The following is a 19,036-nucleotide window of genomic DNA, read 5'->3' on the forward strand; positions in this document are numbered from 1 at the left end:
AAAAACTCTAACAATACTTAATATGATCGAAAAAAAATGGCGTCAGCGATGGCTATGAAATGCAGATTGCTGTCATTTTATATGTAAATTTATATGGGAAATATTGATCGTCAATTCCCAGCCAAGTGGACGCCGTTTTTTTCGATCATACGGTAGTATTGTTAATGTTTTATAATAGTGAATTGTCACTGACAAACAGGGACTCTGTGCATCACAGATAAGTTATTCTTGTACTAATACTGACCCTAGTATTAAGGTATCATACAGAAAACAGCTAACAAATTTAAAAACCAAATTTTTCCAACAAAAAACACTATTTTAGTATTATTCAACGACTACTATGAATAACCTGTATCCATTGAATCTCTATATCTATCCAGATAATTATTTTAACACAAAAAAATCAGTACACACCAAAAACCTTTTCTAAGCTTTTTTTTAGCTGATGACTAAATTCCTAAAATGCTTACTGACGAACTATGAAATTTGAGAAATGGTGATACTACTTTTACCTGTAGTATCACCCTTTAAAGTTTGGTACACTATATTTTTACACCCTGTATAGGCTAGGTACATTTCAGTTGATTTCAAAAAATTTCCTACCGTAGCGCTGTATACAGAAGAAATTTGAAATTTTCGCTATGCATTTCACGCCGTCCCGGTTACAGTTCATGTTGATCGCATTAAAATAATAATGAAATCGTGGCTTTCTCATAATATTTAAGTGTTTTAGTTTTTTGCTAGTGCCGTTAATGAAACTATAAAACACTCAGGTACGAGGATTGTGTGATGTAACGCTGTTTCGGGTAGTAATCCAGTAAAATTCTATCGCCGTATAGAGAGTGAAAACAAAAAAATTACGGGCAAGCTGATTCTTTCAGAGTTTGTCAGCGACTGTCTACTGAGTGTAAAATTAACGAAATCGAAAATTTTCCCCTTGCGGTTTTTGAGCAATAGGGATGGTTTTTTTAAAACTGTACTATAACAAAATAATTAGACGCAAATTGTACAGCTGGTTCCAAAAAAAAATGAATACGACTCTTTACACATTTTTTTCAAATATTTGGGCAGTGTATATTTTTTATGTGTCAAGTATTTTGACATGTTAATGTTATTGTGACATTCTATAAAACAACTTTGCTTTTGACAAAGTGGCAAATAAATTTTTCAGAACGTCAGTATGACATGAGAAGAGAAATGGGGGACTGGTATCATAGAATATACTGCCCGAAATAATAAAAATATGTTTTAAATCGTATTCAATTTTATTGGAACCAGCTGTACAAAGCTTTTTGTACCACTTAGGACCATACATATGACTAAAAATGCATATTTTCCTTAAAATTTTTCTTAAAACAAAAAAAATTAAAAAACCGATCAAATTGTTTTTTCTAATTTCAATACAGATTAGTCGTACTTGGTAAAAAATTTCGATTTTTTAAAACTCGTAAATTTGCGGTAAAAAAGATTCTTAGCCAAATTTTCACTCTCTTAGAAAACACCCTGTATACGAGAATTCGCTAAATATATTTTCGAAAACCACATAGCATCTTAATCACAATAGATGCATCTAAAACCTGGTCCAAACCGCATCCCAAAATCTTTTTTAGTTCAAGAGATATTCAACTTTAAATTTACCCTAAAGTTTTGCTTGTCCCGATAATTATGTCCGGCAGTTTATTTGACGAAATTGTCCACAAGTACTAGTTAAATGAATCCCCCGGGTTCCTAGCGTCGACTCATCGGCCCGGAATGAAGGGGTTTGACCTTTATCTAGATCGATTCGGTTACCCAGTAGTAATGTGTCAATCCCGCGGATCCCGCACGATAAATCCCGCAACTTCGATCCCGCGGAATCTCAGAGGGATCCCGCATTTGCGGGATTGCATTTCCTAAGTTAGACCTTCTGAAGATATGAAAATATTTACATTTTTATTTTTTTTAGAATTTTTACAAATTATATTTCCTAACACTTTGAGAATAATTATATAAAATCATTTTTTTATATCCCGCTATTTAAACCCGTGTATTTGTATATACCGATTGTTTTCGATATTCTCCGATGGTGGCAGCACCGGCGGAGAATACACTAAGCCTGTAACTCTCCTGGTAATGATAAATCTATCGTTTTCAAATGTCAAAAAAGGTTTTTTTGCGTATACCGATTGATTTCTGCAATTCTTTCTCATGACACCCACAATTCAAACCTAAACGCTTATCTATTTGTTCATCTAAAATCTGATATGATGATGCCTGCCCACCGGCACCTTCAGACAGTCTCTCAGCAAGCCGACACACTCGCCCAAGCATTCCAGACAGCCTCTCCTCAATTCCCCTAAATATTAATCGTCGTCTATCACCAACCCCGTCCTGCTCTGCTGAGCGTGCTGGTTCCGCTGCAGGATGCTCAGGCACTGGTTGAGGCAGTGCAGGCTGGCCGCCGAGGTGGCCTTGAGCAGCAAGAGGTTCGGGTCGATGAAGAACTTGCTACCGGCCGATTCGATCGATCTGCACAGAGCAGAGTCGGCCTGTTCGGTCTGGTGGAGTTGGGACCTTACGCAGCTCAGGGCATCTAAGACTGCGAGGTGTTCTTTGGGTTGGAGAGGTGGACTGTTGGCGATGATGGACTGAAATGGAAATTTAATGTTAGAATAGTATTTTTAGATTTAGAACTTAAGTCCAAGAAGAGCTCTCGGCTGTATCTCGGAAAGAATTAGCCGTAGGGCCTGTGGAAAAAATATTTGTAGGTAACTAAAGAGGCCATTACAAAATACTGGAAATTATTGTCAAGTCTGTAGAACGGCCGCCAGAGAGCGCAACTGCTATGGAAAATAAGAAAATGCAACTTTTACAAAATTCCTAGATAAATGCCTAGATAAAGGATGCCTAAATATCGTGGGGATATTTCTCATGTAAAAATAAGATTTATTTTTCATATCAACATAGGTCCGATTCTGCTTTGTTTCGTAGTTACAGGGTATTAAAGTCTTAGTATTTTTTCGATTTATTACAATTTTCTTCCAAGTTACTTCTTTAGCTTTTCGAATGAAATTTTGAGGTTAAAAGTTACTATAAATGCGAAATATTTTAAAGCTAAAAAATTCACCAGGGACGTGCATATGGGTCATCACTATAATATTTTTCTAAAAAAAGCATGTACGCCACTGACTTTTTTTCTCTTGTTAGCGAAATAGTATAAGCAGTTTAATGCCCATTAAAAGTTGTCTCTTGATATTTTTTTCGATTTCGGCCTCCTTGATGAGATAAACGCAATTTTATTAAAATGCCTTAATCCAAGTCTAATAGCAACCTTAAAAAAAATAATATCATTAACTTGCGAAAGTTTTAAATAAGCACTAATTGATTCCTCATCAAAAAATATTAAAAAAAGTTCTTATAAATGTGGGTATGAAAATACATAGTTTTAAAGTTACAGAGGATGTTAAAACTCTTCAAAATTAGGTTTTTTTGTAGTTATCTTAAATACCTATAATATATAATATTATATTTTTATTTGAAATTGCTGTAGGTTGGACTAATAGTAATAATAACTAATAGTAATAATATTTTATAATAAATTAGGTAAAATATATAATAATTTATTAAATTTATTTTTATTTTAATTTTATTAATTGTGATTAATAAAATTGCGTCTGTCTCATCAAGGAGGCCGAATTTGGCAAAAGATATCAAGAGATAACTTTTAATTGGCATTAAACGGCCTACACAATTTTGATATAAAAAGAAAAAAGTCAGTAGCGCATATGTTTTTTTTTTGAAAAAAAAATCCAGTGATAACCCATGTGCACGTCCCTGATGAATTTATCGACACTTTTTTAGCATTAAAATATGTAGCCCAGTAACTTTTACCCTCAAAATTTCATTGGAATCACTAAAAGTACTTGGAAGAAAATTATAATAAGTCGAAAGATTATTAAGAGTTTAACACCCTGTAGATACGAAACAAAGCAGAATCGGACCTATGTCGATATGAAAAATAAATCTTATTTTTACGTGAGGAATCTCCCCACGAGAGATGGCACATGTTTTTTGAAACACCCTGTATATTAATTAGCTGAATTATTTCGTATTCATTTCTTACTATTTAAAATATATAGTTAGTTTCGTATTCGTTTATTACTAGTTGTGCTGTAATAACTTTGTGAATATAAAATATTTCCGATTTCGATTTAATAGTAGGTTTTGTTAAAAAGTAGACTATAAATAACTAGCAAACTTATAATAATAACTAATTACCAATATATGCATTATTTTTTAAATGGAATTTTTTTATTACGTATCCAGCAGGATTACTATTGTGTTTTTTTTATCGAATTTATTGATCGATGTGGAAATCGCAAACATTTGCAATTGTTATTTCGATATGATTTTATCTAAAAATTTTATTCATATTGTCATAGAGTTATAAATATAGATCAATTGTTTTTTTCTTTCAGTATAAAAATAAATATATTGTTTATCCTCTTGAATCATAGTTCGTGATTTGAGTCAACATTTGTAACAACCTCAGTAATACACATAGACCCATATAAAAGATAGACTAACCAATATACAGCATGTCCCCGGATTGTCTTTTGACTTTTTTTTATTGACATTTTGAGAAAAATGCATTCTTCATAAATAATTCTTCATTTTAGCTTGTTCTAAAACTAAATCTCATTTATACTTTTCCAAATTTCCATACCGTTTTAGAGAAAATTAGGAAAAACATGAGAATATGGTTGAATTTTTGAAGTTCTAAAAATCAAAAAGTGTTTCTATGGTAATATAATTTCGTTTTCATTCTTTGATAGATTGTTGTTGATGGATTTGCGAACTTTTTTTTAATAAATAAAGGGCAACCTATTTTAGAATGTTTCTGTTTACTACTGGTTTGTATATGTTGGGTACATTCGTTGTGTGTCTATTTATATTATTTGTCTGTGAAGGTACAGGGTGGGTCAAATTCGACGCTTTTAAATGGAAACACCCTTTTCTATAGGAGATAGACAAAAACTAATATCGGTGTCTGGAGCTCAATTTTTGTCAAAAACATGATGGTGAAAACCGCATATCGATATCTGTTATCGTTTCGGAGTTACGGGGTGTTTTTCAAAAATATGCATTTTTAACAAATCACTGTAACTTTTTTGCTATGGAAAATTTTGTATTTTTATGAAAACATTTCCAAAGCACCTTTTTACGTAGAATTTAATGGTTTAAGTATAATTTTTTTAAATTAATAATTTAAGAATTATCGACAGAAAATTTGATTTTTATATGGGACACCCTGTATATTTTTAATTTATTGAAAAAAATTTAAAATTACCTTTCCAAAAATATAACACACTTGATATTTTGCTCGATTCCTCTTCGAGATATAGAGTATATAAAATTCGCCCGCTTTAAATAAGTAGGCTTTGAACGGCATCGGCTGTAATGCAAAAAATTCTAGCTGTGAGCACCAATTAAAAAGAAAATAATATTTGCTATGAGAGATGCAGAATTTTATAACAATTTAAAATATATTTAACCAACATCAACACATTTAAACTATATCTAATAACAATAAAAATAAATAGCAAATCAAGACATGAGATTTTGCTACAGGTGTTCGACATATCGACCTTATATCTGTTATGGACAGACGGGGCAGTTTTTGAACATTTCTCGCGGAATTCATTAACTCAGTGGGGGTGAAAGATACCCTTTCATAACTGCTAAGTATTTTTAATTCTTCTAGATTATACGGAAGAATAAGGAACCTTTATTCGCAAATATATCCATAGGATTAGATCCATGGGCTCTAAGTCAGGCGGCCACGACGGCCACCGGCTGGAATCTTGGTTAGCTATCCAATTATTCTTGAAATTGGCTGCAAAAATTTGCTAATAACTTCAGCGTTCAGAGGCGGTGCGTCGTCTTGCTGGAAAAATATGTTTTCGAGTTCCATTAAGGGCATATCATCAATAATGGGTCCAAAGCCTACTAATTAAAAGTGGCGAACTTTTAAAAATTCTGTATTTCGAAGGGGATTACAACAAAATATCAAGTGTGCTATATTTTTGGAAAGGTAACTTTAAATTCTCTTCGGTTAATTAAAAATATAGAGGGTGTCCCAAATAAAAAATCAATTTTTCTGTTGATAACTCTTAAATTATTAATGTTAAAAAAATTATACTTAAACCATTAAATTCTACGTAAAAAGGTGCTTTGGAAATGTTTTCTTAGAAATACAAAATTTTCCCTAACAAAAAAGTTACAGCAATTTGTTAAAAATGCACATTTTTGAAAAATACCCCGTAACTCCGAAACGGTAACAGATATTGATATGCGGTTTTCACCATCATATTTTTGATGAAAATTGAGCTCCAGACACCGATATTAGTTTTCGTCTATCTTCCATAGAAAAGGGTGTTTCCATTTAAAAGCGTCGAATTTGACCCACCCTGTACATACTAGATATTTTAAAAATATAGAACATTTTTTGAAAATCAAAAACTGACAGTAAACTTTTTCCTTATTGTATAAAATTATTTCTTACGTAAATTTTTTAAGCGATGATTTAATTAACTATTTTCGTAAATTTATATAAAACACCTTTATTCAAAATGATGTCATACGAGTAGGTAATCCTACTTCTTTGTTGTAAGACGACGATAATAAAATTTAATTATGTCTACTACATTATTAAGAGACTAAAAATCGATTAAAAATGACAAAATCTTTTTATCTCGGATGTTAAAGTAAATAATTATGAAATAAACTATTAAATAGGATCACTCTGCTTTTTATACTATGTGAAGATTTCAAGTAATTCGCGGTTAGCTGTCATATACCGGGTGTCCCGATATTCCGTGGCCTACGTATTTTTGGAATACTAGGTATTTTTGGAATCAATCAAAATAAAATAAACGGCCTACACAATTTCGATATCAAAAGAAAAAAGTCAGTGGCACACGGTTTTTTTAGCATTAAAATATGTAGTAACTTTTACCCTCAAAATTTCATTGGAATCACTAAAAGTGCTTTAAAGAAAATTATAATAAATCGAAAAAAAGATTATTAAGATTTTAAAACCCTGTAGCTACGATATAAAGCGGAATCGGACCTATGTTGATATGAAAAAAAAACCTTATTTTTACGTGAGGAATCTCCCCACGAAAGATGGCACATGGTTTTTTGAAACACCCTGTATATGCGCACTTCGATTGCAGAACTTTTTTAATCGTTAAGAGAAAAACATTGTACCGGAACAACCAATCTAAAGGACATGGTAATTTATAAATTGTTTTAATCGTTTACCATGAGCTAGGGTTACTAAATGAACTCTTGCGAACAAAAACAAACTTATTTTGTTGTTTGTAAATATCAACGGATTAAATGATTTCATTCTCATGTGTATTTAAACGGTTTTTCTAGGACATCACACCATACGTTCGAACTTTGTTTCCTTCGCTTGTATTTGGAGATAAATATTGTTATCGAACAAACACATAATTATTAGGGATGTCCAAAAATATCGATATACCAAAATATCGATAGTTCAATTTAAAACTAATAATAAGAAGAACGGTTCCAGACAAACAAATCTATGCCCAAAAAATATTTTTTCTCGAATTTTAAACTACGCCATTTGAAAATTATTTTTATTCAATATAAAAATAAATTAGGGCTTGACCTCACTAAAATTATCATCTATCGTCATTCCCAGCCGTCTTTGACGCCGGTTTTTCAATTATATGGTTTTATCTTATGTGTGTGTATAGGGCTTACATTTTCTGATTGTTGTGCTTGTTAGCCCGTGCGCAGAGAGAATTATTAGTCGGCCGACTATTTAGTTTCATTTTTGTAACCAAAGTATTCTTATGGAACCGCACTCACATGCAATAGTTTTATTTGTTGTTTACTTATTTTGTTACATTTTGCGCGTAATACAGTTGACATAATAAGAAAAAATATATAATTTTAAGTAGAATTTTACAATATAAATGTAAAGATTGTTATGTCTACAAATTTTAATGTGTAACCTTGAATGTGTTTCCAAAACAAATCAAAGGAATTACAATTTAGAATATTTTAAGCTCAAATATATATTGAAATTCAGATCTACACCTCTCTGATACCAAAATTAACATTTATACAGGATGATCCTGTATAAATATATATAAAGAAAAAATATTTAGTACCTTATACCGTATGATCCAATAAAAACGGCGTCAGCGATGGCTATGAAATGACGATTGATGACATTTCCCATATAATTTTACATATAAAATGACAGCGATCTTCATTTCATAGCCATCGCTGACGCCGTTTTTATTCGATAATACGGTATTTAAAGCGCATATAATAAACAATATAAACATACAGCAAGATCCTGTATAAGATAAAGTGGTGGGGAAGGTTAAACTTGCTTTTATTAAAATAAGGATAATTCTGGTTTAGGTTAGCCGATTTAAACAAACTAGAACTCGTTTAAAAGAGCTTTTCTTTCTTGATAATTTCCAGTACAAATGTTGTTTCCATAGATTTTTCCGTGGTAACTAGATGACGCTGGTTTACATCATAACAGATATTTGCATTTAAAAAAAATATTCAATAGCAAGATATTTTTTTTACACAGTTAAAGAGAGCACAAATATCCAAAATATCAGCACAAACCGCAACTTTCTATCTTCCCTCCAACGGGAGATACATGTTATCAAGCAAGCCTAACAACACAATACAAGCCTAACAAATCATATTAGGCTGTAGGCAAATTTATAGTAGTAGGTTAGGAAACATAAAGAGGTAAATTGGTTACGTCAAAATATCATAATGTGTAAATTTAGTTTTCATGCATCAGAATTTTGGACGTTTTCTGAAAAAAAATGACGTTAAAAATTTTCTAAGGTGTTGTTAAAAAAATCCTGTTTTCTGATTGGCCATCACAGATGCGCCCTCTGGCGGACATATTTCGAAGTTGAGAATAATTCCCAGCGATTTCTCTTGGCCGATCTACTTATTACAATTTTTTCGATAGAAAATGACACTCTGAATAGAATGACATATTATATGAAAACTTTTGACATTTTCGTGTAAACTAAAATTGCATTTTAAAGTTCAATCTAGAGTGCCATGGCTGTGTTAGAAACACTATTTTTTTTATCAAGGAACCTTGGAAAAGTAGATTTGAACGTCTCATGTTTTTAGTGTCTTGTCCTGGCTAGTTAAAAGATGCCCAAATCGTATTATTAATCACATCTCAATTTTTTCAAATGGAACGAAGATGTCTCATTAGCATATTTGAGAAAAGTATTTTTTACGAATAATTTGGTACCATACACTTGGTATTTCGAGTCAAATTGTCGTTATGAACCGCATGTTACAATTTCAAATAAACCATAGAAATCTCAAAAGTTGACATATGATATGTCATTCTATTCAGAGTGCCATTTTCTATCGAATAAAGTAAAAAAAATACCGAGGGTGCGATTTTGAAAATCAAAAGTTGTAGTCATTTCCGGTTGTGAAGTGAAGTGACCGAAAATAACTGAATATGTACTTCAATCAATCCTAATTTATGTCATATACTAACATACCAAATTTCGATTTTTATCTAAAAAATAAAATAAAATGGTTATAAATGTTCAAAAAATTCTATATTTTTTTATCAAATTAACAAAAACTTTAAAAATATCGATATTTTTTCTTTCTTAAATCACACATCCCTAACAAACTATACGCATGTTATATACGGACATTTAAAACAACAAAACATACCTCTTTATCTTTGTGTTTATTTTTCGGGGGATGATGAGGACCGAATATCACCGACCTGAAACGTTTTATTTTCATCACAAGCGACACTTTATATTCAATTAACGAACAACAATGATCACATATACGAAAATATCTTGTTCTTCGACGTTAAATTGAACATTTTAACCGGTTTGGCGCCTATACATTATTATGAATGTGGCGACTTGACTGACTAACCGAGACCGACTGAAATATGTTTCGTACGTACACACATGAGCTTTCGGATGGTTTTAGGAAAATATATATCTTAATAAAGATCACGTTTTTACCGACATTACCTTGCGAAAATATACAAACATAGCGTTATGTACGTGGAGCCGTGGAGCGGAGTAATTATTACAAACAGCGTGAAATCTGCGGTGTACTTGATATTGTTTTATCGCCATAATTCATTCGGCTTTGATATTATTATTACGGGGATTAATCAAAATAGTTTTGAGATTAGTAGATTTATACAGTATATTTATATAAAGTTTTTATAAAAAGTTTCTATACAGGGTGGTCCGAACTGTATTCCGGAGACTTTCTGAAAAATAAGTAAAAAAGTTCGTATAAATCAGTGGCGCATCTAGAGATTGAGCCTGGGAGAGGTAGTGTGAATATTCAAAAAAGTACTAAATTTGAATTAAATTTTTGCTGGAAGGTACCTATCGTAACTGTGGAAAAAAAATCTACTTGGATTGGTTTGAATATTCTGTTTTAATTTGTATTATTAACTATTTTGTAACAATTTTATTTTATACCAAATTTTATCTTATTAATTAATTTTTTATTTTATTGATTTTATGGAACGCACTGTTCATTAAAATGTTGTATCCTATGTTATAGGGTTTGTTTCTCTCTACAATTGCCTGTTTCACAATGTACCGTTTGTGTCGGGGAAGGGATCATAGTTTCATAGTTGTCGATTTTCAAAAGAAATCAGTACATGTATATTATTTCCGCATATGGTTTATTTGAAATTGTAACATGCGGTTTATAACGACAATTTGACTCGAAATATCAAGTGTGTGGTATCAAATTATTCGTAAAAAATTCTTTTTCCAAATATGCTAATGAGCCACCCTCGTTCCATTTGAAAAAATTGAGATATGATTAAAAATACGATTTGGGCATTTTTAACCGGCCAGGACAAGACACTAAAAACATTAGACGATCAAATGTATCTATCTAAATGTGTGTTTTATTTATGTATGTTCTCTGAAAATAATAGTCTTATTTAATAATATCATTGATTTGCTGTGTAAAGTTAATAAACATATTTTATAATACTTTAAATTGTAATAAAGTAATAAAAAATATGTTAATTAACTTTAAACAGTAAATCAGTGTTCCGAAAAAATATTTTTTAAAAAGATTCCCCTCCCCTCCATTTCCCCTGAATTTAGCTAGTACTGTCGGGCTACACCAGGTGGCGTCTGTTTCCATTTTTTAACCTGAAGTTAGCTCTTTTTTAATGTACCTATTCTCTGCCTACAAGGTTATTAGAGCAAATTATTCATTTAGTAAAAGCTAAAAAACATGTAGGCCGTATAATAACCTTATAATTTTAATGCCATTAAAAACTATTAATGCCATTTAAAAATTTACCAAACTGTTTATTTCTCGTAATTAAAATTAACCTGACGTTCGAACGAATGAGTTTGTGACTGATCCTTGTAAAAACCTTATCTAAAACACCAGCAAAGTTCTATTTTTGATTGGCTGCGATTAAACATAAGCGTTGCGAATGACAAGCAAGATTATTTTTAAACACAAACAGTCTGTTAAGTGTGACAGCTTTAATAAATTTGTTTGATTATCTTCTAGTTAATTTGTAGGCCTAATCTACCCTATTAAAACTTTAATTAACAAGATAATGCATTTTCATTAGTTGATATACCAATGGCTATATGCGATACAGGCACTACAAGGCTTTTTACCTGTCCTATAAAAGTAACACAGTATGTATACATTTTTTATATTTTTTTACGCACTGAAAGCACTGTTCATTAAAATGTTGTATCCTATGTTATAGGGTTTGTTTCTCTCTACAATTTTCTGTCTCACAATGTACCGTTTGTGTCCGGGAAGGGTTCATAGTTTTATAGTTGTCGATTTTCGAAAGAAATCAGTACATGTATATTATTTCGTATATTTTTCATTTTATTGATTTTATGGAAAGCACTGTTCATTAAAATGTTGTATCCTATGTTATAGGGCTTGTTTCTCTCTACAATTTCCTGTCTCACAATGTACCGTTTGTGTCGGGGAAGAGATCATAGTTTCATAGTTGTCGATTTTCGAAAGAATTCAGTACATGTATATTATTTCGTATATTTTTCATTTTATTGATTTTATGGAAAGCACTGTTCATTAAAATGTTGTATCCTATGTTATAGGGCTTGTTTCTCTCTACAATTTCCTGTTTCACAATGTACCGTTTGTGTCCGGGAAGGGTTCATAGTTTCATAATTATCGATTTTCGAAAGAAATCAGTACATGTATATTATTTCGTATATTTTTCATTTTAATGATCTTATGGACAGCACTGTTAATTAAAATATTGTATCCTATGTTATAGGGCTTGTTTTTCTCTACAATTTCCTGTCTCACAATGTACCGTTTGTGTCGGGGAAGGGATCATAGTTTCATAGTTGTCGATTTTCGAAAGAAATCAGTACATGTATATTATTTCGTAAATTTTTTGTTAATTTTACTTTGTTTTTACAGTTATTTTTTTTAATATCCTTAGTTCTGTTAATGTTACTAATGTTTATTAAAACCAAACCATCGCTACTTTTCAACGTTTTTTAAATTTTAATATCTCTGAATTTTAATCATAGATAAATGCAACAAGTTTAGATTGGAAAGCCTGTAAAAATTTTAGGTCGCGAAATTATTTTGGGTCGCGACCGTTATACGCTATCTGGCGCTGCTATAGCGGTCGCTAAGAACAACGGCAAACAAAAACAGAAATAATTTTCTCTTGTCAAAGTCAGAATCTTCAAAAATCATAATAATCTTTCAAAATCTACACCGCTCTCATTAAAGAAATTCCGGAAAGTGTTTATAGCGTCCATTTTCAAAGTAATAATTGCTATCTTGTGAGTTTAATTCAAGTTTTATTTACTCCAACCGGTGATAATTGTGAAAAAGTGGCATTAAAACTTAAAAGCTGTGCTGTGAACTGTGAACTGCAAAACCATCGTGGATCGTGGCATAACGTCGGTTTCCAATGTTTCATAGGTATTTCGTACATGCGTCCTTATATAAAATAAAGTTTCTTGTATGCAACACACTGTCTTTTATTTATAAAATTAAATGAAAATAATAATAAAATTGAATAAACAATATTTGGCGATATAATTCCGGAAAAAGCCGAACCGCTCCGAAATTTTCAAAAGTTTTGGGTCGCGACCGTTGCAAGAATAGCGCCAAATAGTGTTTACATTGTCCTTATGGGCACTTTCCAATCTAAACTTGTTTCATTTATCTATGATTTTAATATATCTGAGTTCTAATCAATGTCGATATGACATTACGACAATAGTCACCAAAGCCACCTCGTGATATAAAGTAATGATATTTGAAAAAATTGCAAATTGTTGGTGGCAAGTTCATTTCGCTCTTAAAAATTAACCCAGGCATGTGTTGACATGAATCAAAAACGAAAATACTCAAGAGACATGGTTTTGACAGAAAAATAAAGTTTTAGAAAAAGTACCTCACGAAACTATTTCACAGGGTGTTTTAAAGTTAGGGTAAAAAACAACCCTTCAATTAACCCTGTATAATAAGCCAATTACTAAAGTTTATAAAAAAACTGAATTTATGAATTAAAGTTGATAGAGTTATATACAGTTTGCTAAAAAATTCATGAAAATAGGGCTAAAAGTAAAAAATATAACACTTTAAACTTGACGAAAAAATTCTTCTGTTGTGTTTTTTTGCATCCGAGCATATAATTTGTAAATATGAATAATACTAAAACTAAAACCTAAACAAACTAACATTTTTTAATTATCAACAAGTAGTTAATTTTGTGAACTCTTCAGTGTTTAATAAATAATTTTTTTGAAGCAGTGTTTTTACTTATCTACGAAACATATTTCATTTTTTTAAGATTCTTGTATATGTTTACAGTGTATTTTTTGTAACTTTTCTTAGAGAATATAACTGAGAATATTTTTGACAGATCCCTGTAGAAGAAAATCATGACAGATTTGTCATATTGTGACATAACTTGATTGTTATGTTTGTTTGATCGGGAAACATTATTTTAAATTTTCACCTAATTTAGTATTTTTGTATCTCTCATAACAGCTGTGGAGCTTGGTGGTGGATGAACTACTAGATGAATTAACTCTAGCGGGAATACACTGCATTGGGTATGCAGATGACATAGTCATGATCGCTCGGGGGAAACATGAAGGCACCTTGTGTGATATTATCCAAAGAGGACTCCGTATCACTGAGAGATGGTGTAGGACTGTCGGGCTGAGTATCAACTCAGAAAAAACCGCGATAGTGCCATTCACCAGAAGGCGAAGTCTGAAAACCTTGAAAAGAATCCAACTAGATGGAAAGGAAATACTGCCAACACAGGAAGTTAAATACCTGGGAATAACCCTGGACAGTAAACTCCTGTGGAACAGGCATATTAAGAACACTACCAGCAAAGCCATAAAGGCTCTCATGATATGCAGAAGACTGGCGGGAAATAGATGGGGCTGCTCCCCTAACATTTTGCGCTGGATGTATACCATGATAGTAAGACCCATGATTACTTATGGAGCAGTTGCCTGGTACACAAAACTAGAGCAACGGACGGCAAGGCTAAACCTATGCAAAGTCCAGAGACTCAGACTCCAGAGACTCTGTGTTTGCATCACAGGAGCCATGAGAACCTGTCCAACAGCAGCAATGGAGGTTATTCTAGATCTAACACCACTGCACATTGTCATTGGTAGATTGCCAATGCGAAATGATTAGAATGGTCACTAACGGAATTAGTACTGGGAGAATTGTCAGATCAGGGGCTTGGAACACCCTCAAAAAGGAAGTACCACTCCTGCAACTCCCAGTGGACGATATGCCAAGAACGTACAACTTTGACAAACATGTCAATGTAGTATTGAGCAATAAGAAGGATTGGAAGAGCGAAACGCTTGCCCATCAGTTAAAAGACCATACCATAACTTGGTATACTGATGCTTCCAAATCCAATACGGGAACAGGGATCGGAGTGTTTGGGCCGAGAGCTAATTACTCCGAACCAATGGGCCCTAGTATCCTACAGGCAGAAATCTACGCTATCGAGAGATGCGTACAACTTATCTTAGATAGGAACTATCGGACACAAGAAATAGCCATCTTATCTGATAGTCAAGCAGCGTTAAAGGCGATCAACTCAGTATCAATCGATTCGAAATTGGTCAAAGAATGCTTAGAGAAGCTGAATAAATTAGGCAAAGAAAACAAAGTCCTCCTACACTGGGTGCCTGCTCACCAAGGGATAGAAGGCAATGAAAAAAGCAAAATAATCTAGCTAGGAAAGGAGCGAACACTCCAATAACTGGACCAGAACCGTTCTGCTTTCCAAGTGGTTACAACTCAAGGCGGAACTCAAGAACTTGGAAGATTCCATCCGCAACCTGGAATGGAAATCTTGCAATGGTCTAAGACACTCAAGAAGTTTCTGAGGGCTTATGATCAAGAAAAAATCACAGATCTTCCTGGGTCTGAGTAAGAACAATCTTCGGATTGTCAAGGGGTTTTTAACAGGACACTGTCTCCTCAATGAACACATCAGTAGATTGAAACTAAGAAGAAACGGCGAATGCAGATTCTGTGGGGAAGATGGGGAAACACCAGTACACCTAATGGGCACTTACCCTAGTATCCTACAAGCAGAAATCTACGCTATCGAGAGATGCGTACAACTTATCTTAGATAGGAACTATCGGAAACAAGAAATAGCCATCTTATCTGATAGTCAAGCAGCGTTAAAGGCGATCAACTCAGTATCAATCAATTCGAAATTGGTCAAAGAATGCATAGAGAAGCTGAATAAATTTTTAACCCCCCTCCCACTCATTCTAAATTCTAAAAAAAATCTCTCATAACTCAAGAACGAATTCGTATAAACCATTCAAAATAAACAATTTGCTTCATTTTAAGGAGGTCTTTAAAAAGTTTCAAATAAATTTTTCTGTAAAATAAAATACGTAAAACTTATTCATCGTTTTTAAGATTTACATGGGATTTCCTATGTCCAGATCGGCGATCCAACACACTGTATATTTTTAACATGATATTTAGGATTCGTGTCTAGGATTATTTAATAAAATTGGTCTGCGATATTACGCAAAAACAGATAAATATATAAAAATAAACAGGGATTCGTTAGGTACTTACTCTTGTGTGAGATTCTGCTACAGCCCTTAAACCATTAACCCATTCTTGTCTTGCTTTGGCATCCACTGCCCTCAATTTCAACATATCACCTGAAGCACAACTCACAGTAAACGTCCTCGAGTCTTCCTCACTAAAAATATAGATCAGAAAATGAAAATGTGTTCTTATTTTATTTCTTATGAGAAGTTATACCTTAAATTTCTAAAACGACACTAGATGATACACATACAGAATATTCTGTAAATTTTGCTTCTAGACCTTGTACCTCGGAAGCATTTTAGGACATGGAATTTACACAAACTTTTTTATTTATAAATTTATCTGCAGAATATATTGTCAAAGTTTCCCAATTACAGTTCAGATCACCTTGTATAATACAGTATGATAAAAAAAAAACGGCGTCCAGTTGGCTTGGAAACGACGATCGATGACATTCCCCATTTAATTTTACATATAAAATGACAGCGATCTTCATTTCATAGCCATTGCTGACCCTGTTTTTTTTAATCATATTGTTAGATATGAAATGTAACAAAATACCTGTAATTATTTTCTTCCTCTATTCCTTATATTTGGCATATTTAAATTCTGTTATTAAAGTCCAGTACGCTGTGATATACATACATTACTATTTATTTTAAATCCTTTTTTTGGTAATTTTAACTTAAATTTCAAAGTCAACTTTCTAAGTTATTAATATTTTTTTATATTATTTTTCCTGTAAGCGTTTTTAGCACCACGTGAGTAAATCAAATGTAATTAAAACCACTAATTACTATAAAAAAATTGAATAAAAGTTCATAGCAAAATGCTGTTGCTGTTATACATAAACCATCAGCATATTTTGCTTTAGTCTGTTTTATATGCTATGAAGCATCTGTAATAATAAATATAGCACAAGTACTTACCTTGGACATATCACAGCTCCTGCTAAATGTACAGATCCTCTTGGAACTGTCCCTTCGGGTCTCTCTCCTTCGCACAAATAATAGTGCAATAACCCTGCATTTGCATCTACCAAAAAGTATCTGTACTGCCAACCCTTGACTACATTTGTATATTTGTATAGCTGACCAGAAAACTGCCTTTGTTTTGTGTGCAATTCCATTGCGGACTGTAATATTAATTAATAGAATTAGACCTTTGTACACTGACAAAAAACAGACTAAATTCCTAGAATTCTAGCTAGTTTGATAGAGTATTTCTAATTCATTGAGAGAATGCTTTATAACTGTACAATATTAAGTGATTTGGTGTTTTCTTTAAAACTTATTTTAACAAAAAAAAACAAAAAAATTAAACTTTCTAACCTCAATATTCTTGTTGTGAATCATCAAATGTCACTTTTTGTCCAGCTGTAAAATTGAATGAACGCCTTCAAAATCTTCAAATAACTGAAGATGAATGAACTAGCAAGGACTTTGTATTTTTAAGTGCAAAATAATTAGCTAGGAATGTGAAAGTTAACTGAGATTATAATTTTATCACAAAATGACTTGTCTTTCCAGAAAAATAAACAAATTTTTGGAATTGATAGGATAAAAAAAATATTTTAATCTTTAAAGAGATTCGATAGGTCTGGCATCTGTCGGTGTACTTTGCAACTAATTTCGTGTAGTAGTTGCCTTTAATACGTATAATAGTGGTTTTAGTTATGCACAGATAGATGGCGATAGTTTCTACAATATGATCGAAAAAAACTGCGTCAGCGATGGCTATGAAATGAGGATCGCTGTCATATTTTATATGCAAAAATGGTAAAAATTATGTAAAAATTATGTAAAAATTATGTGGGGAATGTCATCGATCGTCATTTCCAGGCCAACCGGACGCCGTTTTTTTTTATCGTACGGTATTATACAAGAACTGTAATCGGGAAATTCTGACAACATATTCTGCAGATAAATATAAGTAAAAAAGTTATAAATTCCATGTGTTAAAATGCTTCGTTTTCACGGTACAGGGTATAGAAGCAAAGTTTACAGAATATTCTGTATGTGTGTCATCTATATAGTGTCGTTTTAGAAATTTAAAAGGTACCTATAACTTCTAATAAGAAATAAAATAAGAACACATTTTTATTTTCTGATTTCTGATATATATTTTTAGTGATAGGAAGACTCGAGGACGTTTACTGTGAGTTGTGCTTCAGGTGATATGTTGAAATTGAGGGCAGTGGATGCCAAAGCAAGGCAAGAATGGGTTAATGGTTTAAGGGCTGTAGCAGAATCTCACACAAGAGTAAGTACCTAACATCGCTGTTTATTTTTATATAAATATTTAGGGTTTTTGTGTAATATTGCATACCAATTATATTAAAATTGGTTTTATATTTTATCATCAATCCTATTTTTAAATAAATTTTAATTATAAAAATACGGTATATTTTTTACTATAAAAAAGTTAAAAGTCAATTCAACAAAAGTAATATTTAAATGAAAAATGGAAAAAGTTGGATTATTAGAGATTATTATAAATCTACAGGATCCGGCAATAGTGCGTCGGGCATCTGTAGCTCCTAGAATAAAAAACTTGGGAAATTCGTTCAAAAATCTAAAGCTTTGCCTGAAGTATGTACTAGGATGTATTTCAGGAAAATATCTTATATTCTATAGAGTGGCTCAAAAAAGTGGGAGTGAATCGAGATTATTTTTTTAAATGGAACATCCTGTATATTATTGCATTTCTGGCTTCCTTTCAGATCACTATACATAATCCTAAGATATGAATAAATATGTTTCAAGAATTTCACAGATAGGTATTAATAAATAAATAAAAAATATACTATATTATTCAACCTTTTAAAAAAATATATTAAAAATACAAGAACTGT

At 32.0% G+C, this 19,036-nt stretch overlaps 1 protein-coding gene across 1 annotated transcript; it reads right to left on the bottom strand.

Annotated features, from left to right (window-relative positions):
• Window positions 1–1,967: 1,967 nt before the first annotated feature.
• Window positions 1,968–17,758, bottom strand: LOC115889961 (oxysterol-binding protein-related protein 11). Its single transcript, XM_030910057.1, has 4 exons — window positions 17,514–17,758; window positions 17,112–17,317; window positions 16,204–16,333; window positions 1,968–2,627 (listed from the first exon to the last, which is right to left on the bottom strand). The coding sequence occupies exons 1-4, from the start codon at window positions 17,535–17,537 to the stop codon at window positions 2,343–2,345; spliced, it is 645 nt and encodes a 214-aa protein (XP_030765917.1). The 5' UTR covers window positions 17,538–17,758; the 3' UTR covers window positions 1,968–2,342.
• Between the last annotated feature and the right edge of the window lie 1,278 nt (window positions 17,759–19,036).

This window comes from Sitophilus oryzae, unplaced genomic scaffold (assembly GCF_002938485.1).
Source record: "Sitophilus oryzae breed Bouriz unplaced genomic scaffold, Soryzae_2.0 scaffold_857_pilon_pilon, whole genome shotgun sequence".
NCBI lineage: Eukaryota > Metazoa > Arthropoda > Insecta > Coleoptera > Curculionidae > Sitophilus > Sitophilus oryzae.

Excerpts from the sequence above, each read along its gene's own strand:
- LOC115889961 (XM_030910057.1), bottom strand. The coding sequence starts at position 17,537 with ATGATTCACAACAAGAATATTGAG. Across the intron at positions 17,318-17,513 it reads TTCACAACAAGAATATTGAG|TCCGCAATGGAATTGCACAC; the intron begins GTTAGAAAGTTT and ends TTAATATTACAG. Across the intron at positions 16,334-17,111 it reads GGAGCTGTGATATGTCCAAG|TGAGGAAGACTCGAGGACGT; the intron begins GTAAGTACTTGT and ends CTATATTTTTAG.